This window comes from Apium graveolens, chromosome 6, assembly GCF_009905375.1.
Source record: "Apium graveolens cultivar Ventura chromosome 6, ASM990537v1, whole genome shotgun sequence".
NCBI lineage: Eukaryota > Viridiplantae > Streptophyta > Magnoliopsida > Apiales > Apiaceae > Apium > Apium graveolens.
The window spans coordinates 54,175,009-54,196,716 of NC_133652.1; the positions used below are offsets into that span (position 1 = coordinate 54,175,009).

The 21,708-nt window shown below is 32.7% G+C and overlaps 2 protein-coding genes across 2 annotated transcripts; one reads left to right on the forward strand and one right to left on the reverse strand.

Annotated features, from left to right (window-relative positions):
- Positions 1 to 361: 361 nt before the first annotated feature.
- Positions 362 to 11,645, reverse strand: LOC141665069 (uncharacterized). The gene is made up of 5 exons (XM_074471052.1): positions 11,163 to 11,645; positions 10,893 to 11,060; positions 6,528 to 6,593; positions 1,941 to 2,137; positions 362 to 1,088 (listed from the first exon to the last, which is right to left on the reverse strand). The coding sequence occupies exons 1-5, from the start codon at positions 11,643 to 11,645 to the stop codon at positions 362 to 364; spliced, it is 1,641 nt and encodes a 546-aa protein (XP_074327153.1).
- A 7,819-nt stretch (positions 11,646 to 19,464) lies between these two features.
- LOC141665070 (uncharacterized) lies at positions 19,465 to 20,181 on the forward strand. The gene has a single exon (XM_074471053.1). The coding sequence runs from the start codon at positions 19,465 to 19,467 to the stop codon at positions 20,179 to 20,181; it is 717 nt and encodes a 238-aa protein (XP_074327154.1).
- The last annotated feature ends 1,527 nt before the right edge of the window (positions 20,182 to 21,708 follow it).

Genomic DNA, 21,708 nt, shown 5'->3' on the forward strand with positions numbered 1-21,708 from the left:
ACATTATGCTTTACATCTTCGTACACTCCATTGATTAATAAATCATTTATATCTTTCCTAATGTAGATAGCATGCTCAAATGAATAATTAATAAATCCCAATTTGTGAAGACATTTGTTTAGCTGAGCGTACCAGGCCCTAGGTGCCTGACGTAAGCCATAAAGAGCCTTCAACAACATGTATACTTTTGATTCTTGTCATTGCTTCACAAACCCTTTTGGTTGCGTTACATCAAAATGATGTACTTACCAACTATTTTTAGTAGAAAGAGACAATAATAAACATACCATTTCCAACCTTGTAACATGAGCGAAGATTTCTTTATAATCGATGCCATGTTTCTAAACATACCCTTTTGCGACTAGTCAGGCTTTGTGCTTGACAATCTCACCATTTGATTTTTCTCGACTTTAAATACCCACTTCAAGTAGACGGCCTTATGTCCGTTTGGCAAGTCTGTTAACAACCTGGTGTAATTTTTCACTATAGCATCAAGCTCGTTTTGCATTGAAACCTTCCAGACTCTATTTTTTATAGCTTTTTCATATGCGACTGGTTTATCGATACCCAAAAACAAAAATTCCTTTGCTAGCTCTATTTTTTCAGTTTGATCATATATATCTCTGAGAGCTCTGAATCTTCGTGGTTCACTTGTTATTTCAGATCCGCTGCCTTCATTTGTCTCAGCTCCAATTTCAGTACCCGGGTGGCTGACTCCTATGATTGAGGTAACCAGATTTACACTTGAACTCTGGTTGATATTTGATCTGTTCGACTGTGGTGTTGAAAAAATATGATCTTCACTTGATATAAATGTATGTTTAGATTCAACGTTTTCTTGCTCATCAGCTACATTTCCAACTGCTGTGAAGTTTCCTAACTCGACAATATTTAATTCAGTGCTATTCCATTGCCAGCTTCTTGCTTCTTCGAAATATACATCACGACTAACATGTGCCTCTCCTGTAGATGGATCGAACAGCCTGTAGGCCTTTGTGCCTAGTTCTCTTCCAAGATGCACGCCCTTTTTACTTATATCATCTAATTTCCTAACATGAACATTAGGAATTTTTATGTAAGTAACGTATCTGAATACAAGTAAATAATTAACATAAGGTTTCTTACCAAACCAGGCTTCATGAGGTGTCATTCCTGAAAGGGATCGAGTGGGAAATCTATTCAAAACATGCACTGTATGCCTGAATGCTTACCCCCAGAATTCAGATGGAACATTTTTTTTAACATACTCCTGCCATGGCCACTACCGTTCTGTTTCATCTTTCGAACACACTGTTCAGTTATGGAGAATATGGTGTCGTGTGGTATGTCAGTATTTCAGTGTCCTCACAAAACTTGTTGAATCCAGTCGAGCAAAACTCTCTTCCTCTATCATTCTGCAATACACGTATTCCTTGCTTTGCCCCATTCTCAACTAAAGCCTTGAATCTTTTAAAAATTGAAAGTGCTTCAGCTTTTTTCTTAATCATATAAACATATATCATTCTTGTGTAATCATCGACTAACATCATGAAGTATTTATTCCTAGCGGGTGTAGCGGGTGAAATGGGGCCGCAAAAATCCCCATGTATCAATTCTAAGGCAGTTTTAGTAGTGAAATTAGATTGGGAAGGGAATGGTTGACGTGCATGTTTAGATATGAGACATTCACTACCCACTTCTTTGGACTGCACCAGGTTGGGCAAACCATATACCATCTGTTTCTTTGACATCATCTGCATGGCTTGGAAATTGACATGGCCGAGGAAAATATGCCACAACCATGTTTATGTTGGGATTCATGGCACAAACGCAGCAGAAAAATCAAAAACAAATATGAAAAATGAAACCCCAGACGCAGGATCCATGTGAAACAAGACATTTAATTCGGAGATTAGATATTTACCTTAATAAAGCTTTCCTTCTGATTGTGATGAATGTACAGATCTTGATGAACCGACACAGCAACCCTCCTTTCGAAGATCTGCTCTCCAAGGTATCCACACGAATGCCCGATCATCCAACGATAACCGGAGCCGGTACTAGCCGATTTGGCTGCCTCTTTTCTCGCTCTCTCTCTAGCCTCTCTAAGATGTAGAGCTGTTAGGGTTTTCTCAAAACGTGATGTGTCAACTAAACCCTAAAAATATACATCTTAATGTATATAGGGAGAGAGGATTTGGGCCTAACCCTAATCTTAATTGGCTTCTAAAAGGACCCATTCTGATTTTGGGTTTATATTATTATTAAATTTGAATTCTATTATATATACAATTAATCAAGTCTCACTTAATTAATTATATAGTTAAATTCAAATTAATAATAAAATATTTAAATTCATAATTTAAATAACACTCCGTTTTAAACGTTTTTTGTGTGTGACCCTTTAGGTTATTATTACGTTGGCAATAATTATATTTTTTAATAATAAAATTATTAGTAGTGAGTGGCATCTAGTAATACATCATTTCTCCCCAAGTAATAATAATAATTGGTGATTCAATTAAACCTTTCGTGCATAATGTACAATGTAATATAATCAATTTAGCCTTATATTATACATCAAACTTGAGGCATGCATTATGTCATCCTCTGCAAGCGTTTAATCCTTCTTTTCTTGATCAATGAGTAAACTATTAAACAAATCACTATTTGAGCACGACCATGCATTTTATAGTCTTACTCAATCAAGAGGCCAATAATATCACTCCTTTAATAAAGGAGGGCTAAATCCCATCTAGATCATTCATATTTCTCATATGATTCATAATATACCCAATGTCTACTTTTATTATTACCCGGTCAAGGATAACTTTCAATAGTATCAAAGTATATTAATTCTCGTATAGAAATATTATGATTTCAGGTCAAAGGACCAATACATCATTATCATTTTGAGATTAACTTATTACACTTTAAACATGTAGTATCTCATAATGGGTCAATCCAGCACCTTGTATTTAATACATGTGCCTGTATTTTGACTTTAGTATCACCATACCTATGATCAATGAGATGTGATAATCAGTCAATAAACACACTAGTCTCAATGTATTTATTATTATCCCTTAACAATACTACTTGACTAGGGACCTTTAGGAAATATCAATACTATTCTTATAATCTCATTTCTAAGTCACGTACTTAGATATATAGATTTACTTATCATATTCCAAGGACATTTATTAATCTAACATTTTATCGTAGAAAATAAAGATATAATAAATTACTAAAGATTAATCCATAGAATCATAATTCATAATCCAAATGTTTCATAATATAAATATAATAGTGTTGTCTCTAGGGCACAAATACTAACAATCTCCCACTTGCACTAGAGCCAATCACCCATGTATCTAATACCCATGGAACTAGTATGACCTTCGTGCTTTTGCTGCGACAAAGCCTTAGTCAGTGGGTCACCAACATTATCATCAGTATGCACTTTACATATATGTATATCTCCTCTTTCATTAATCTCTCGAAGAAGGTGATATCTCCTAAGTATATGCTTTGTCTGGGAATGGGACCTTGGTTCTTTAGCCTGCACGATAGCTCCATTATTATCACAGTAAAGATCAACTGGATCTGTGATCGATGGAACCACACCAAGTCCCGTTATGAATTTCCGTATCCAAATAGCCTCCTTGGCTGCTTCACTGGAAGCAATATACTCACTTTCCATTGTAGAATCAACTACTGTCTCTTACTTTGAACTCTTCCAGCTTATAGCACCTTCATTACGACAATACACAAAACCTGACTAAGATACTGAATCGTCTCTGTCTGTCTGGAAGCTGGCATCAGTGTAACCCTTTACAACCAGATTCTCATCTCCTCCATACACCAAGAATGAATCTTTAGTCCTCTTCAAATACTTAAGAATATTCTTGACAGCTGTCCAGTGACCCTCACCTGGATTAGACTAGTATCTGCTCGTCATTCTCAAGGCGTACAAAACATCAAGACGAGTACAAATCATCACATACATTATAGATCCAATTGCCGAAGCATATGGAACTTTGCTCATACGGCCCTTATCATCTAATGATTTAGGGCAGTTGTCTTTTGAGATCAATATCCCATGAGACATTGGGACATATCCTCTTTTTGCCTCTTGCATCCCAAAATGATGCAATACTTTATCAATGTATGTACTCTGACTTAGGCAGATTAATTTCCTTGATTTATCTCTATAGATATTAATCCCTAATATATAGGTGGCATCGCCTAAGTCCTTCATTGAGAAACTATTTCCCAACCAAGTCTTAACAGCCTGTAGAGAAGGTATGTCATTCCCTATTAGTAATATGTCATCTACATATAGTACTATGAATGCCACATGGCTCCCACTAACCTTCTTGTAAACACATGGTTCATCTTCATTTTGAATAAAGCCAAATTCTTTGACTGTTTCATCAAAACAACGATTCCATCTCCTTGAAGTTTGCTTCAATCCATAAATAGATCGAAGCAACTTACAGACCATCTTAGCAAACTTGGGATCGAAAAAACCCTCAGGTTGTATCATGTATACATCCTCTTCAAGGCTCCCATTTAAGAAAGCGGTTTTGACATCCATTTTCCAAATCTCATAGTCGTAGTAATCAGCTATTACTAGCAAAATTCTGATGGACTTGACCATAACAATTGGTGAAAAGGTCTCATCATAGTCTATACCATGAATTTGTTTGAAACCTTTTGCCACTAGTCGCGCTTTATAGGTCTGTACTTTACCATCCATGTCACTTTTCTTCTTGAAAACCCACTTGCACCCTATAGGTTTTACTCCTTCAAGTGGATCAACTAAAGTCCATACTCTATTTTGATAAATGGATTCCATTTCAGATTTCATGGCCTCTAGCCATCTCTCGGAGTCTGGACTGTTCATAGCTTCTTGGTAGGTAAGAGGCTCATCATTATCTATGAGCATTACATCATCATCTTGAGTAAAGAGAAATCCATAATATCTCTCCGGTTCATGACGAGCCCTACTAGATCTACGAACAACCTGTGTTTCCCGAGTAGGAAGATCTTGATGTACTTCCTGCCCACTTTCCAACTCTGGTTTAATGTTATTTTGTATAACTCGATCTTAATCGAGATCTATAGTCCTCCCACTAAGTTTCTTAGAAAGCAACTCTCTTTCAAGAAATACAGCAGTTCGAGCAACAAACACTTTGTTCCCGGTAGGATTATAGAAACTATACCCTTTAGTTTCTTCAGGATATCCAATAAAATAACATTTATCCGATTTTGGTCCCAGCTTATCAAACACCAAGTATTTCACAAACGCATCGCATCTCCATACTTTCATAAAAGACATGTTATGACGTTTCTCAGTCAATATCTCATATGGAGTCTTGTGAACCGATTTAGTTGGAACTCGGTTTAGTGTATATGCAGCCATTTCTAGAGCATAACCCCAGCCATTTCTAGGATTATAGAAACTATACCCTTTAGTTTCTTCAGGATATCCCATAAAATAACATTTATCTGATTTTGGTCCCAGCTTGTCAAACACCAAGTGTTTCACAAACGCTTCGCATCCCCATACTTTCATAAAAGACAAGTTGTGACGTTTCTCAGTCCATATCTCATATGGAGTCTTGTGAACCGATTTAGTTGGAACTCGGTTTGGTGTATATGCAGCCATTTCTAGAGCATAACCCCAGAAACGCATTGGAAGATCTGCTAGACTCATCATCGATCACACCATGTCCAACGAGGTACGATTTCTCCTTTCAGAAACTCCATTCCATTGAGGCGTTCCAGGTTGAGTAAGTTGTGATACGATACCACACTCCTTCAAGAAACCTTTAAAATCGAGGCTTAAGTATTCTCCTCCATGATTTGATCGTAGAACTTTTATACTTTCTCCTATTTGCTTTCCCACTTCGGCCTTGTATTCTTTGAACTTTTCAAAAGAATCGGATTTGTTCTTCAAAAGATACACATATCCATATCTACTAAAATCGTCAATAAATATAATGAAGTATAAAAGCCACCTCTTGCCATCATACGCATTGGACCACATACATCACTATGTATAAGTCCTAATCGTTCGGTGGCCCTTTCACCTTGTCTGGTAAAAGGAGCTTTAACCATTTTGCCAATGAGACAAGATTTGCATTCTTCGTATGATTCAAAATCAAACTTATCCAAGTAACCATCTTTATGTAATTTGGAAATGTGTTTCTCATTTATGTGACCTAAATGACAATGCCAAAGGTATGTTTGATTTGAGTCTTTCATTTTAATATGTTTATTATCATTATTTATGTTATAGACAGGAGTATCTAAATCAAGAACATATAAACCATTAAACAAACATGCAACCCTATAGATAACATTATTGAATGAAAAGGAACAACTATTGTTCTGAATCAAAAACAAAAAACCTTTCTTGTCCAAGCAAAAAACCAAAATAATGTTTCTGCAAATCGCAGGCACGTAAAAACAGTTATCTAGTTCTAAAAAAGCCTAGTGGGCAACGATAAACGATAAGTCCCTACAGCTAAAGCAGCAACCTTTGCTCCATTTCCAACTAGTAGGTCGACTTCTTTCTTCGTCAATGTCCTATTTCCCTGTAATTCCTGCACATTTATACAAATGTGAGAACTACATCCAGTATCTAATACCCAATTTTTAGAAGTAGACAATTTGACTTCTATAATATAAATACATGAATCAGAAACAGCAAGAGCAGCCTTCTTCTTCTTCAGATCCTCCAAATAAGCATGACAGTTCCTCTTCCAATGACCTGGTTTCTTGTAATAGTGACAATCACCAACCTTTGGAACACCACCTTTAGGATTCAAAGCCTTGGTCGGAACAGGTTTCGGATTGGCATTAGAATTAGATCCCATCTTCCTCTTGACTTTCCATTGGACTTCCCCTTATTCACCATCAACATGGGAGCGGGGGACGCCTTTTGAACATTGGTCTCAGCAGTTTTCAACATAGCCAACAATTTGGTAGGGCTCTTATCTATCTAATTCATATTGTAATTCATCACAAATTGAGAGTCGTTATTTAAAGATTACAAAATAAGATCAATCTGGTGCTCCATAGCAATTGGGGCACCCAACTTGGAAAGGTACTCCATATACCCTATCATTCTTAGAACATGTGGTCCAACCGGATCACGTTCTCCCTTCTTACATGCATGCAATGATTTAAAAGTATCAAACCTCTCCTGACGAGCCTGTCCTTCAAACATACGTTTAAGGTGCTCAATCAAATCATAAGAATCCATATTCTCATGTTGTTTCTGAAGTTCAGCACTCAAGGTCGCTAACATGAGTATTGAACATCCATGTCATCATCGATATGTTTCTGATAAACATTATGTTAAGCACGGGATGCTCCTTCAGGGAGCGGTGCAGGGCGAGGGATATCAATTACATAGAGCTTGCGCTCTTGTTTGAGGACAATCCACAAGTTCCTCTGCCAGTCACAGAAGTTTGTTCCTGTCAGCTTGTCCTTCTCAAGAACTGATCGCACAAAGAAGTTGTTTGAATTGTTTGTCATTTTGATATCTACAATGTTTAAGTGCATAAGATAAATTAATCTACAGATGATTATTAAATTATGTTCAAGTGATTATATATATATATTCAAAATATATATCTCCTACTATTTTATCAAATTAATAGCCCTAACTATTAATTCGGAAAGAATATCTTCTATATACTTTCTAGTGAGCCAAGATCCAAATTTTACAACGTTTTAGTTCAGCTTTGGCTTTACTCCTAAAACATGATTCAATAAGGTAGACAAAATTTGTCAATTATATCAACTATATAACTCTCGGATAGTTAAGTGGAATAACATTTATTCATATTTATCCAATGAATCTCACTAAACTCTATGCCTATAAGTTCACAATCCTATTGTGGTAACTTAGTTAAGTCAAACCCAAAGGTCTAAAAAGTATCATATACTTCAACACGTCGTCCCATGATAGATGTGAGTACTTCGCTCTGGCAAACCCACTCTTTATGGATCTAGGGGTTAAAGCGTTGGACATATTGGAAAGCATCTAAACAACTTAATATAAACATTAGGGTTTTGTAAGTAATATAACGATCATGATACCCATCATAAAGAGATTCCCAATTTTTCCTTGAATAAAATACTTCAAATCAATACTCGTCAATGGTTTGATTTCCAGGTAGTGGAGGAGTCACATCGGTCTCGCTTAAAACCCACAACCTTAAAAGTTTAATGAACCCGTTGTTGACAAAATCGCCCCATGTCGGAAATAAAAAAGATTCGTATTTCATTTCGTGTTTCATAAATACATGAATCTCATAATCGTTTGTAAATTTTAAAATATAAAATCTTGAGTCGTTACATATTTTATCTTGTTTAGCAGGCATGGCATGACATTGGTGACGTATCTAATACATATATTCATGCATGATTAATCTAATTAAAGTATGAATCATTAGCTATTCTATACATAGATTCATACATCAATATGTAAAATGCGGTATGTAAATGTGCTTGGTTATGGCCTTTATCCTATGTGATCCTTTCAAGCTAATGAAAGGATCAAGGTCAATCTATGGTGAATAATATAAATATAATTAAAATTACAAGTCTTCATTCTTCTTGTCTCGATTGCTACTTCTCCTCTTGGATCATGCCTCCTTGAAGTACATTACATTAAAATAACCTATACTACTGTACTTACATAAGAAAACTCGAGTTACATTCGAGATAAACGAATTACAAAGAAGAAACGACATGCAAGTCGTATTTAGAAACCAAAACCATAAATAAAAACCATTAACTAAAGGGTCTTAAGGCCATAACCATACACCATGATATCACATGACACATAACAAAAGACTTATAATCTTAACATGGTATCACATATCATAGTTCAGACTATATAATCAAACACAACATATTTACCAAATTTCAGAAAATTAAAACCAGCTTTCTAAAAAAGAAAAATCGTTGTTTTGAGGCCTGTAACGACATCCAATGGCTTAAAGACGTGAACCTGAATTTGTCAGTCTTGCTCAGTGACCCGATTCCAGTCGGAAAATACATATCGTTTGCAAAAATCGAACATTGGACACAGATTTTACCAAATCTGTTCAACTTTTTTCAAAAATTGCATCATATACAATCTCTATAATAAAAATAAAGTATATCATATATACTCACACAATGATACATACAATTATCACATGATTATAAAATACATCATGAATATTATATATATATATATATATATTCAAAATCATATATACAGGCATATACACACACCAAAAATTATATACAAGCTCACTTATATCAAAATTGTAAACATACAACCGAATTAAAACGTTTCGCAAGTAGCTCTGATGCCATTGTAGGTATTAATGGCACAAACGCAGCGGAAAAATTAAAAATAAATATGAAAAACGAAACCCCAAACGCAGGATCTATGCGAAATAAGACATTTAATTTGGAGATTAGATGTTTACCTTAATAAAGCTTTTCTTCCGATTGTGATGAATGTACAGATCTTGATGAACCAACACAACAGCCCTCCTTTCGAAGATTTGCTCTCCAAGGTATCCACACAAATACCCGATCGTCCAACGATCACCGGAGCCGGTACTAGCCGATTTGGTTACCTCTTTTCTCTCTCTCTAGCCTCTCTAAGATGTAGAGCTGCTAGGGTTTTCTCAAAACGTGATGTGTCAACTAAACCCTAAAAATATACATCTTAATGTATGTATAGGGAGACAAGATTTGGGCCTAACCCTAATCTTAATGGGCTTCTAAAAGGACCCATTCTGATTTTGGGTTTATATTATTATAAAATTCGAATTCTAATATATATACAATTAATCAAGTCTCACTTAATTAATTATATAATTAAAATCGAATTAACAATAAAATATTTAAATTCATAATTTAAATAACACTCCGTTTTAAACGTTCTTTGTGTGTGACCCTTTAGGTTATTATTACGTTGGCAATAATTTTATTTTCTAATAATAAAATTATAAGCAATGGGTGGCATCTAGTAATACATCATTTCTACCCAGGTAATAATAATAATTGATAAATTTAATTAAACCTTTCGTGAATAATGTACAATGTAATATAATCCCTTTAGCCTTATATTATAGATCAAACTCGAGGCATGCATTGTGTCATCCTTTGCAAGCGTTTAATCCTTATTTCCTAGATCAATGAGTAAACTATTAAACAAATCACTATTTGAGCACGGCCATACATTTTATAGTCTTACTCAATCAAGAGGCCAATAATATCACTCCTTTAATAAAGGAGGGCTAAATCCCATCTAGATCATTCATATTTCTCATACGATTCATAATATACCCAATGTCTACTTTTATTATTACCCGGTCAAGGATAACTTTCAATAGTATCAAAGTATATTAATTTTTGTATGGAAATATATTGATTTCAGGTCAAAGGACCAATACATCATTATCACTGTGAGATTAACTTATGACACTTTAAACATGTAGTACTCACTACGGGTCAATCCAGCACCACGTATTTAATATATGTGCCTGTGTTTTGACTTTGGTATCACCATACCTATGATCAATGAGATGTGATAATCAGACAACAAACACACTAGTCTCAATGTATTTATTATCGTCCCTTAACAATAATACTTGGCTAGGAACCTGTAGGAATATCAATACCATTCTTATAATCTCATTTCTAAGTCACGTACTTAGAGATATAGATTTACATATCATATTCCAAGGACATTTATTAATATAACATTTTATCACAGAAAATAAAGATATCATAAATTACTAAAGAATAATCCATAGAATCATAATTAATAATCCAATTATTTCATAATTTAAACATAATAGTGTTGTCTTTGGGGCACAAATACTAACAGTTTCCTCTTCTATTTTTGTCAACAAGCATTTACCTCTGGCCCCTTTGATGCACATCTTATACAACCTGTTAGAAGCCTTCTGTAATTTGATGAGAAGCTTTCTGTTTGCAGCGTAGACCCACAACATATCACCATCAAGAACAACTCTATTTCCCTCCTCTAACAGCTGCCCCAAACTGATTATGCTGCTTCGAAGAGTTTGTATAATTCACCTCCTTTAGCTCATGTTCTTCGCCATTTCTACACACCATCTTTACAGAACCCTTGCCTTTGAAGAGTTTGTATAATACACCTCCTTATGCTGCTTTGAAGAGTTTGTATAATACACCTCCTTTAGCTCATGTTCTTCGCCATTTCTACACACCATCTTTACAGAACCCTTGCCTTTGATATGCACTAAAGACCTGTCCCTGAATTTTACTTGGCATGTGATGCTTTCGTTCAAGTTTTTGAATTTTTCATGATGCCTAGTCATGTGGTTACTGGAATTGTTGTCTAAATACCACGTGTTGTCTTCGTTACTCATGACAACTAGCTTGTCAGTACTACTTCCACCGTTGCACAATATTATTTTTCCATCACCACTATTCTCAAACTCCGCCATCAGCAAAGCAGGTTCATCATTATTAATTTGAGTCGAATCGGCTTTAACCCTCTGTTCTCTGTCCCTCCTTGGTTTACAATATTTTGTAGCGAAATGCCCATGATTGTGACAGTTGAAGCATTTGACTCTGCTTCTGTCACGAACCATACGCCCATTTTTGCTGTGATAATCTCCGTTGCCCCTATTCCTTCTTTATTTTCCTTTTAAGCCACTCATCCCTTGTGAGTAGCAATTTAGTCTCATTACCATCATGTCGCGTCCACTCTTCTTCAGTAAGCAAGAGTTGTCCATTGTTTGCTTTAGTCTGTCTGTGTATCCTCTCCTCATGCGCCTGGAGGGAACCTACAATCTCTTCTACACACATTTTCTCCAAGTCTCCAAATTGCTCAATGGCTGAAGCAATTTGAAGAAATTTCGCAGGTACAACTCTCAAAAGCTTCTTGACGACATACGCCTCCTCTACTTTCTCTTCTAAAGCTTGGATATTGGTCATCAATCCATTCATCTTTCCAACTAAATCCTCTAGATGCTCTGTTTCTTTCATTGTAAGAGACTCAAATTCGGCTTTAAGTGTTTGAGCCTTTTCCTTTTTCACTTTGTCTGCTTCAAGATGCACTTGTTTATCGCCTCACATGCTTCTTTTGAGGTCATTTTATCTGCTATTGACAACAATAAATCTTCAACAATTTCCTGATATATAATGGCCAAAGCTCGTTTGTCCACCTTGTCTTCCATAACAGCCTTGGGGTCCTTGGGCTCGACAGCCTCCCACATATCATGGGCTTGTATAAAGACACACATTTTCATAGCTCATGTTGATACCGTGTAGTTGGCTTTTGTTAACATTGAGTAGCTTAGGACAAAAGAACTCTTTTTTGCCTTGTTGGTCTTCATAGCTGTTTGGTAGTGTGGTGGAATGGTATATGACCGAGTGAAGCTCTGATACCAGATGTTAAATATAAGAAAAAAACTGACTTACTATACTGATAACTGAATAGATATTACAATTCTGAGAGAGATACTTATAAAACTAAGTACAAACCAAATGACAGCTACAAACCAGGAAAGTGCATCTGATTTTTCTCCACGATTTATTCACCAGACTCCAAACAAACTACTAAGAGCATCTTCAACGCTTCTCACCTGTTAGCAATAATATCTAAGTGGCAATAAAATATAACTAATATGTAAAATATTGGTCACTCCAACCGATGCTCCTGTTAGATATAATTTTAGATTACGTAAAAAGGGCACGCTACATTTGTTGACTCTGTTCCCATCATCTAAAATAATCCACGTCATTTTCATGCTTAAAATTTCTTGTAAACCTAACATAATATGCTCTTTTTATTTTTTAAAAATATAACATATCACTTCAAATCATTTTTACATATTATTTAATTGTTAACACAAATTTTAAAATCTGATATAATAAACTATATTTTAATTATATATTTTAGAATTTATATAAGTAATGTTTGTTAATTTTATTTTTTCTATTTTTAAATATGTTACATATTTATAATTGTAATATTTTTTTATTTATAATATATACATAAATATGAAAATATATAAATATTTTTATTGAATATCTTTTTATTAAATACATGTTTTATTTTCAATTGTATTGAATAAAACTAACTTAAATTTATTTTAATTGAATGTTTAAAATAAATAAAAAATATTTTGAATATAGCTAATGATTATAGCTAACACCACTACAGCAAAAATCCTTACAGGTTCAATAACATTTGGTCTTATATTTAAATGTGTCAATAAAAGGATTATTTAGTGATGACTAATCTAGTTAATAATATTAAATAAATAAATAAATAAATAAATAAATATATGTATATAGGGTAGCACACTATGGAGTACCCTCTTATATAGAGAATCGTGGAGAAATATTATTTAAAAAATATAATATATTTTATTTTTCATCATATATAGTTATAAATTTTAATTATCAAGTTAAAAATTGAATTTACACAATTTTTTATTTAAAAAATCATTGAAATTAATAAAAAAGTTTAAATTGGTTCAATAGCAGAATCATATTAGAATCACACTTATTAAAAATTAATCCACTGTAGAATCAAATTTAAAATCAAGTAATTTTATCAAATTTTAATTGTTAATTTTTTTATTATATTTATTATTCCAGATTAGCATCAAATTTTATATTTTTTTAAATAAAATTTTACAATTTGTGATGAGATTCTATAATAAAAACAATGGTTCTCCACGGTTCTCCGTATAAGATGGTTCTCAACGGAGTAAAGCCCTATATATATATATATAAAAGTTAAATAGTACGCTGGTATTTGGAAGATGGCGATGGAAGGGTAGTATTGGGTAATCTTGAAAGAATACAGAAATTTAGTCCTAAATGATCGAAGGATCACTCAGTTTCGTGGTCTTCGTTAGCAAAGAAATGTATATTAAATTTGCTCAAGAAATACTTGATAACTCATTTAGAGTATTTTGTGTAAGTATTATCTTATCTGATAAGTGCGTACATTTTGCCTTTATTATTATTTTCATTCTTCATATTATCTTTCTTTCCGAATCTATGCTCCGTATAGTAAAACTTGTTACGCTTTTTTCGCTCACATCGATTATACTATTTGTTCAACCAAGTTCGATAAAAGTAAGGGATCAACTAAAGGAAGAAGAATGGAGAAAATGGAGCATCAAGCTTTGGATGGACTTGTTTTCTTAGGAATCTACAAATGACTAAATTTTTTGAAGTTTGTAGTATTGGTATAGTATGTACCAGGTTTAATTGTTTTGTTTAAGTTGGTCAGGACCATTTCGTTTTAATGTTTGCACTAATATGTTGAAACTTATGTACTAATATGGCTTGAAGGTCCTGGAAATCTAAGTTGTTTTATTTAAAAAAGTAATATCTCAATGTTTAATTCAAATAAAGTAAATTTTGTGGTGTTTCAGTTTTCCACTTCAAGATAAGTTATATCTTGGTCAAGGTCATCGTTATAAAATATAAATGGTCAAAAGCACTATCTTCGTCTTTGCATGAGGAAAATATAGGCCCGAGCCATGCACTCACCATTCCAGTACTTTTTTGGTCAGAATATAGAGACATAGTAAATCTGCAACTGTTAGCGAGGCCTACAACTAGTTTTTAGCATACGGTATATGTCTTCTCTAAAACACTTTCACCAGTAAACCTATGACCTTCTACTTCTTTGCTATATCTTTGGAAATTTTTTTTAGTAGAAGGTAGAATTTGATTCTAGAGAGCACTAAGGCGAACAATTTTTTTTTGCTAAATCACTGGTGAAGAGTTGTAGCTGCTATATACCTAAAAATTTCAGGATCCAACTATTTTTAAGAATCCTAGGAATTGTAATCAATAAATTAAATATTCCTAAATTATGTCCATGACTTAATCAAGAAAAAATGCAACAAAGGGAATCAAAAGTATCGGATAATAAAAATATTAAGAAAAATACTACGTTTACAAAAATCGTTCCCCAAACCGAACCGAATGATGAGTTGTCATCATGTTATTCGATATTTACTGATAAATTAAATGGACCCTCGTTTATTAATATAAATCCCGCGAATAAAAAGATGACAAGTGTCATTTTGTGAAAGTTTTTGATTTTTTTTTGGGTATATAACATTTCTTAAAAAATTTAGATGATCTACTAAGTTTATTTAGAAGAAGTTGTGGTCGAGTTTTGTAGTATACGAAGAATAGTACTTTAGCAATTCAATAGTTTACACTACAAGAAACATGACTTTTACCGACCGCCGGAATGGTTGTTTTAGGTCTAAAGTCGCTCGGTATTAGGAAATAAAGATCGCAATCAGATCAGTCCAGTTAATCCTAATTGTTGTTTACTTTTTTGGTTGAATTTTACATTCATTAACATAAATATATCTAATTTTAAATTCTTAAAACAAGCATATATAATCCTTAATTGAAATAGTGAGAAAGAAAGAGAGGGTACAAGAGACATAGAGACAAAGTCTCCGAAGCTAATTAGAGAAGGGGGAGAGAGAGAGAGATTTTAACCAGGTGAAAAAGGGATTTCCAAGGTAGAGAAAGTGAGGGATTTTATGTTTTTAATGTTATAATTAAAAAACCGCAGCAAAATATAGACCGAAATATCGGACTATGTGTTGGTCGGTCTTTATGACGTGGTAGCATGGCAAAGATCGGTTAATTATAATTTGGCTTTTTAGTCGTATTAATTGATAATTTTTCTTTTTATCTTTTAGCAATAACAACTGCTCAACTTTCGATATAATTGGTTGGAATAAGATGTGTCAATGGTTAGACAACCAAAATTGACTGCGATTATAATAATCGGTTGGTAAAAATAGATTAGCCGCCGATTCTGGACATCAATCATCATTTCTTTTGTAATTCCGATTGATTGTAAATGTTAGTCGTTTTTTTCCCATTTATATATTGGTTCGGTTAGTATTGTGCGGTTGGAAATGACTCTATTTCTTGTAGTGTAAGCAGGTGTATCACATTATTTATTTAATAAAACTAAAAAAGATATATCTAAGAGCCTATTCCTGTTAATATAATTTAGTATAGATGCGAAACAATATGCAATACCTGATCATCTTAGTAGTTTGAGCTTAATTTTATAAGGACATGACACGCAGGAAATAATTTAATTAAGTATTCAGTGTTTATGGCAGAATAGATGTTTCACAAAATATGAGAAAGAATCATTATTTTCTGTTAGGAAATTAGCTTTTCGAAACAAATTTACTAACTTTTATCACAATTGTCATTTCTCCTTGTATTGTGAGCCCTAACTTTTAATTTCTCAAAATATTTGCAGAATTATCTATAATATATTATAATACACGAAATATTAAAAATTTGGTAGTCGGTCGGTACTTACTTAAATTACTTAATTACCCTTACTTAATCACCCTTACTTAATCTTAGTATATTCTAAATCAAATTATATTAAAGTCGTTAAAAAAGACTACTTCAAATTGAAAATTTGATAATTGGTCGATCGTACAATGCTTGCTAAATTTACCTAAATGTCTTTACTTAATTAATTTCAAAAACTTTTTTTTAGAAAATCTATACTATATTATGATAGACGAAACATCAAAAGTTTGGTAGTCGGTTTGTACTTACTGAAATTACTTAATTTTACTATATTATAATTTAACTTATATTAAAGTCGCTAAAAAAAGTCTACTCCAAATTGAAAATTTGATAATTAGCCTATCGTACAATGCTTGCTAAATATATTTAAATTGCCTTAATTACTTTCAAGAAACCTTTTTTTAGAAAAAATTATATATTACTGGAAAAATGCTAGAGAACTCAAATATTTTTACCCAAATCTTTCTCAAAAAATGCTTATGTGTCAACTAATTACTCAATTTCCTAATAATGATATGGACTATGCATACATATGCGTCCCCGAATTAAAACGCATTACATATATGTTCTGTCATTTAATAAAAAAATTGGGTAATAAATTTGGGATACCTAACCCGACCCATGTTACTTTTCTTTATTTATCCCGGACAACACAACATGAACGTCTTTAACAAATCTACGGTTACGCATAACCTTAGTTAAAATCATCCTATCTTCATTTTCGTCTTCTCTCCCGCATTCAAACCTTTCAATTTCACAACACTAACCTTTTAATTTCTCGAACATAATTTGAATTTCAGTTTAGCTCTCCAAACTATATTCGAGAACAATTTTATACCTATTTTCATTCAATTACATTTTATTAATGAAATCTATCTATTTATAATTAATACATTTATTAATAACAAAATCTCTTTTTAAGTTATACTTTGGTTTCACATATTTTTTGGTTCCGCCTTTTATGATACATGTTATAACTCTAAGTTTATTATTTTTATTTTTTTATTCTTATATGAATTATAATTTTATACATATTATTTTTAGGGAATTTACCAAAAATACTAGTTTTTGTAAAATTATTTGCGGTTTTACTAACTTCTTAAAAGATTTGGGAAAATACTATTTTACTCTAAAAATATTTACAAAAATACGATATTGCATAATAGGTGGTAATTTAGTGTAAATTGTATAACTGCTTTAGGTTGCATTTTAAGTTATAGTTTATGCCGTAAATATGATTTCAATTTACGGAACATAATTTTGCAATTCTTTTTTATAATTTCAAGTTGCAGACGTGGTTGCAAAAATGATGGCACGCATTTTGCAAATATTTTTAAAAAGTAATAGTATTTTGGCAAAAAATTTGTAAAACTTGGGTATTTATGAAAAAATCCTATATTTTACCCGTTTTTTGAATTTTACAAGCCATTTTTTTATTATTTTTATTGGTTTGAATTCCGTTTTTAATTATATTTTAAAATAAATAGGTTCATATATTGGCCCAACTAAATAGGTTTCGAAAAATATAAACCACGACCGTTTAAATTAAAATATTTTAATTTAGAATATTTAATTTGTTGCTGGAATTTTATTTTAATAAAATAATATGGATATTATAAACACTATATTTTGATTTCACCCCTTAAAAATAATAAAATTGTTCAAATCGTATTATGACTATAATTCTATATGAGTAGAACTCTAAATTATTTTTTGGTAGAGTACTTGTGTTTATCTTAGTACGGTTACGCAGTATTTGTGTTTCACCCCTAGAATTTTATTTCATATAGAGTTTTATGTTATTTTTTAACAAAATATAGATTGCTGGAATCATATTATAATTATGATATTTCTATTTTCTCTCTTTTATTTTTTATTAAAATAATAAATTAGAATCATTTGTACATTGTTATTAATAAGGGAATCCATTTTTAAGGGTACTTTGGTTTCACTCTTTACGGTTTCACAAACTTTGATTTCACCCTTTTAAATCTTACTATATTTCTAAATATATCATTATTTTTTTTATTCCTATATGACTTTCTATATGTAATATTATTCGTTTTTTTATTCTTATATACCACATATTTATATTATTTTTATATAAATGGAATCATATATATATATATATAATATTTTAGTATTTAATTACTTATACATCAAAATTATATATAATAATAATATAAAAATATATTACTACTAAAAGACCTGCATCTCCCGGTTTTTAAACTATTTTAAAATAAACGGCTGACCCTAACAAAGTTATTGAGTTAACAATGAGGGTATAGATTAGGGTTTTATTAAGTAAAAGAAATTAGTGATTTAAGGAAGTACACATTGCTGGAGTATAAATTTTGTTATCATTTATGTTAGATTAAATTAATTTGCTCATCAAGAATCAAGAAAAATAAATTATATTCTAGGATTTTCTAGAATGATTTGTAAGGAGATAAGATTCATGTATTCACCTTGAAAATCAAAGAGTCAGTGAGTTGAATTTAGTCTAGAAAATTAAATGTAAACATTAAATCAGGCTTGAAAGTTTTGCTATATATTGCTTCCAACCTTCAGTTGTATTTGATTAAGGAAATCAGCAATATTGATCAATAAAATTTGTATTATCTTCTTCTTTCAGTAAAAAAAAATTAGTATCAGAGCCTTGTACACTAATCCCATTTTCAAAGCCCAGAATCTGCCAAAATGAATACCTCTATCCCTGCTTCTTTTGTTCCCCAGTTAAATAAAGAAAATTATGGAAAATGGATTATTCAGATGAAGGCTCTCCTTGGTTCCCAAGAAGAATGGGATATAGTTGATAAAGGTTATACTGAAGTAGATGATGAAGAAAGGCTGACACAAGTGCAGAAAGAAGATCTGAGAAAATCAAGAAAGAAGAATCAGAAAGCCTTGTTTTAGATATACCAAGGAGTGCAATCATATGATGCGACTTGGGAGAAAATAGCATCTGCTACTTCTGCAAAGCAAGCCTGGGAAATTTTGGAAAATTCCTTCAAAGGAGATGAAAAGGTAAAAAGAGTTCGCTTGCAAACTCTTTGAAGGGAATTTGAAGGTATGTGTAAAACTGAATCTCAATCAGTTTTTGATTATTGTTCTCGAGTACAATCTATTGTTAATGAATTGAAAAGAAATGGTGAAACTATTAGCGATGTTCGTATTGTTGAAAAAATTCCGCGCTTTTTGGATTCTAGATTTGATTACATTGTTGTAGCTATCGAAGAATCTAAAGACTTGGATAGCATGCCAGTCGATGAACTCACGGTCTCCCTCCAAGCTCATGAAGAAAGATTAAATAAAAATAAAAAAGAGTTAAGCTTGGATCAAGCACTCCATTCAAAGTTGTCTTTAAAAAGCAAAAATGATGATTTTAATAATCAAGAAAGCAGAGATCGTGGTCGTGGAAGAGGAAGAAATTTTCGTGGAAGAGACTCAAATACTCGTGGAAGAGGAAGATATGTAAGTAAGAATAGTGGAAGGAACAGAACAAAACAGATTCAAAGTTTCAGAGGATCACTAAGAGGACGAGGCCGTGAAAATCAAAGAGGAAGAGGACGTGGTTACTTTGAATGTTTTAACTGCCACAAACCTGATCAGTTGGAAAGTGAGTGCTGGTATAAAGAAGAAGGGAAACATAATGCTAATCTGGTGAGTGAAGATAAAGAGCTGGAGGAGGATAACTTACTGCTAGTATCTTACGGAGGAAATTGTGAAGATGTCTGGTACATCGATAGTAGCGCAAGCAAGAGTTGGAGGAGGATACCTTACTGCTAGTATCTTACGGAGGAAATTGTAAAGATGTCTGGTACATCGATAGTGGCGCAAGCAAGCATATGTCAGGTAACAAAAATTTGTTTTCCAAATTAGTTAAAAATAAATATGGAGAAGTCAAAGTTGGAGATGGAAAAACATACCAAATTAGTGGTGTTGGTGAAATAGAATTCAAAACAAAACAAGGAAAGGTTAAAAAGATGTCAGAAGTTTATTTTGTTCCTGGCTTAAAAAATAATTTATTAAGTGTTGGGCAACTTTTGAAAAAGGGTATGATATTCATTTTATTGATATGGCTTGTTACTTGTCAAAAAAGAATCAAGTCATTGCTAGAGTTGGAATGAGTTCAAATAATCGTTTCTCACTGACACTTTACAATCATGATATGTCTTATTTTGTTGGAATTGACAAAAGAATTTCCAAGTTATGGCATGATAGATATGGCCATATAAAATATGCAAACTTGGAGATGCTTTCGTATAGGAGGATGGTGATTGGGTTGCCAAAGATTGATCATCTTGATGATGTGTGCGAGACATGTCAGCTTGGGAAGCAACATAGAATTCCTTTCCCATCTCAGCCAACCCGGAGAGTAAAAAGGCCAGTACAACTTATACATTCTGATCTTTGTGGCCCGATGTCAATTTCTTCTTTAGGAGGTAATCGTTATTTTATCTCGTTTATTGATGATTACTCTCGTAAAGTTTGGGTATATTGTCTGAAAGAAAAATCAGAAGCTTTCGGGAAGTTCAAAGATTTTAAAGTGAAAGTTGAAAATGTCACTGGATTAAAAATTAAAACCTTACTAACTAATCGTGGAGGTGAGTATCTTTCAAATGAGTTTGAGAAATTATGCAGAGATAATGGCATCATACATGAATTAACAGCTAGGCACACGCCTCAACAAAAATAGGACAATTATGGAGATGGCAAGATGTCTTCTCAAAAGGAATAATCTGTCACAAAATTTTTGGGCAGAGGCAGTTTCTTGTGCAGTCTATCTTATCAATAGATCACCAACTAAGATTTTAAATAATCACACGCCACATGAAGCTTGGTATGGAAAAAAACCAAATGTCCATCACTTAAAAGTCTTCGGATGTGTTGCTTACTCTCATATTCTAGATGCAATAAGAAGCAAGTTAGATGACAAGTCAGAAAAGTGTATTTTTATTGGATACAGTGAAAGAAGCAAAACATACAAGTTGTATAATCCTGTAACAAAGAAAGCGGTGATAAGTCGAGATGTTCCTTTTGATGAAAATTCTGCTTTTGATGATGTTGACATCGAAAAAAAAATTTATCCAATCTTTTCACTTGAAGATGATAGAGCAACACATGAAACTAAAGAAACTGATGATCAGCCTGATAGCCCGATAAGGAAAATGAGAAGTCTTCAAGAATTGTATGAAGTAACTGATGAAATCGAACAAAATGAAACTATGTTCTTTGCCTTCTTTGCAGGAGAAGATCCTATTTCTTTTGTCGAAGCAAATCAGACAGAAATTTGGAGAAAGGCCATGAAAGAAG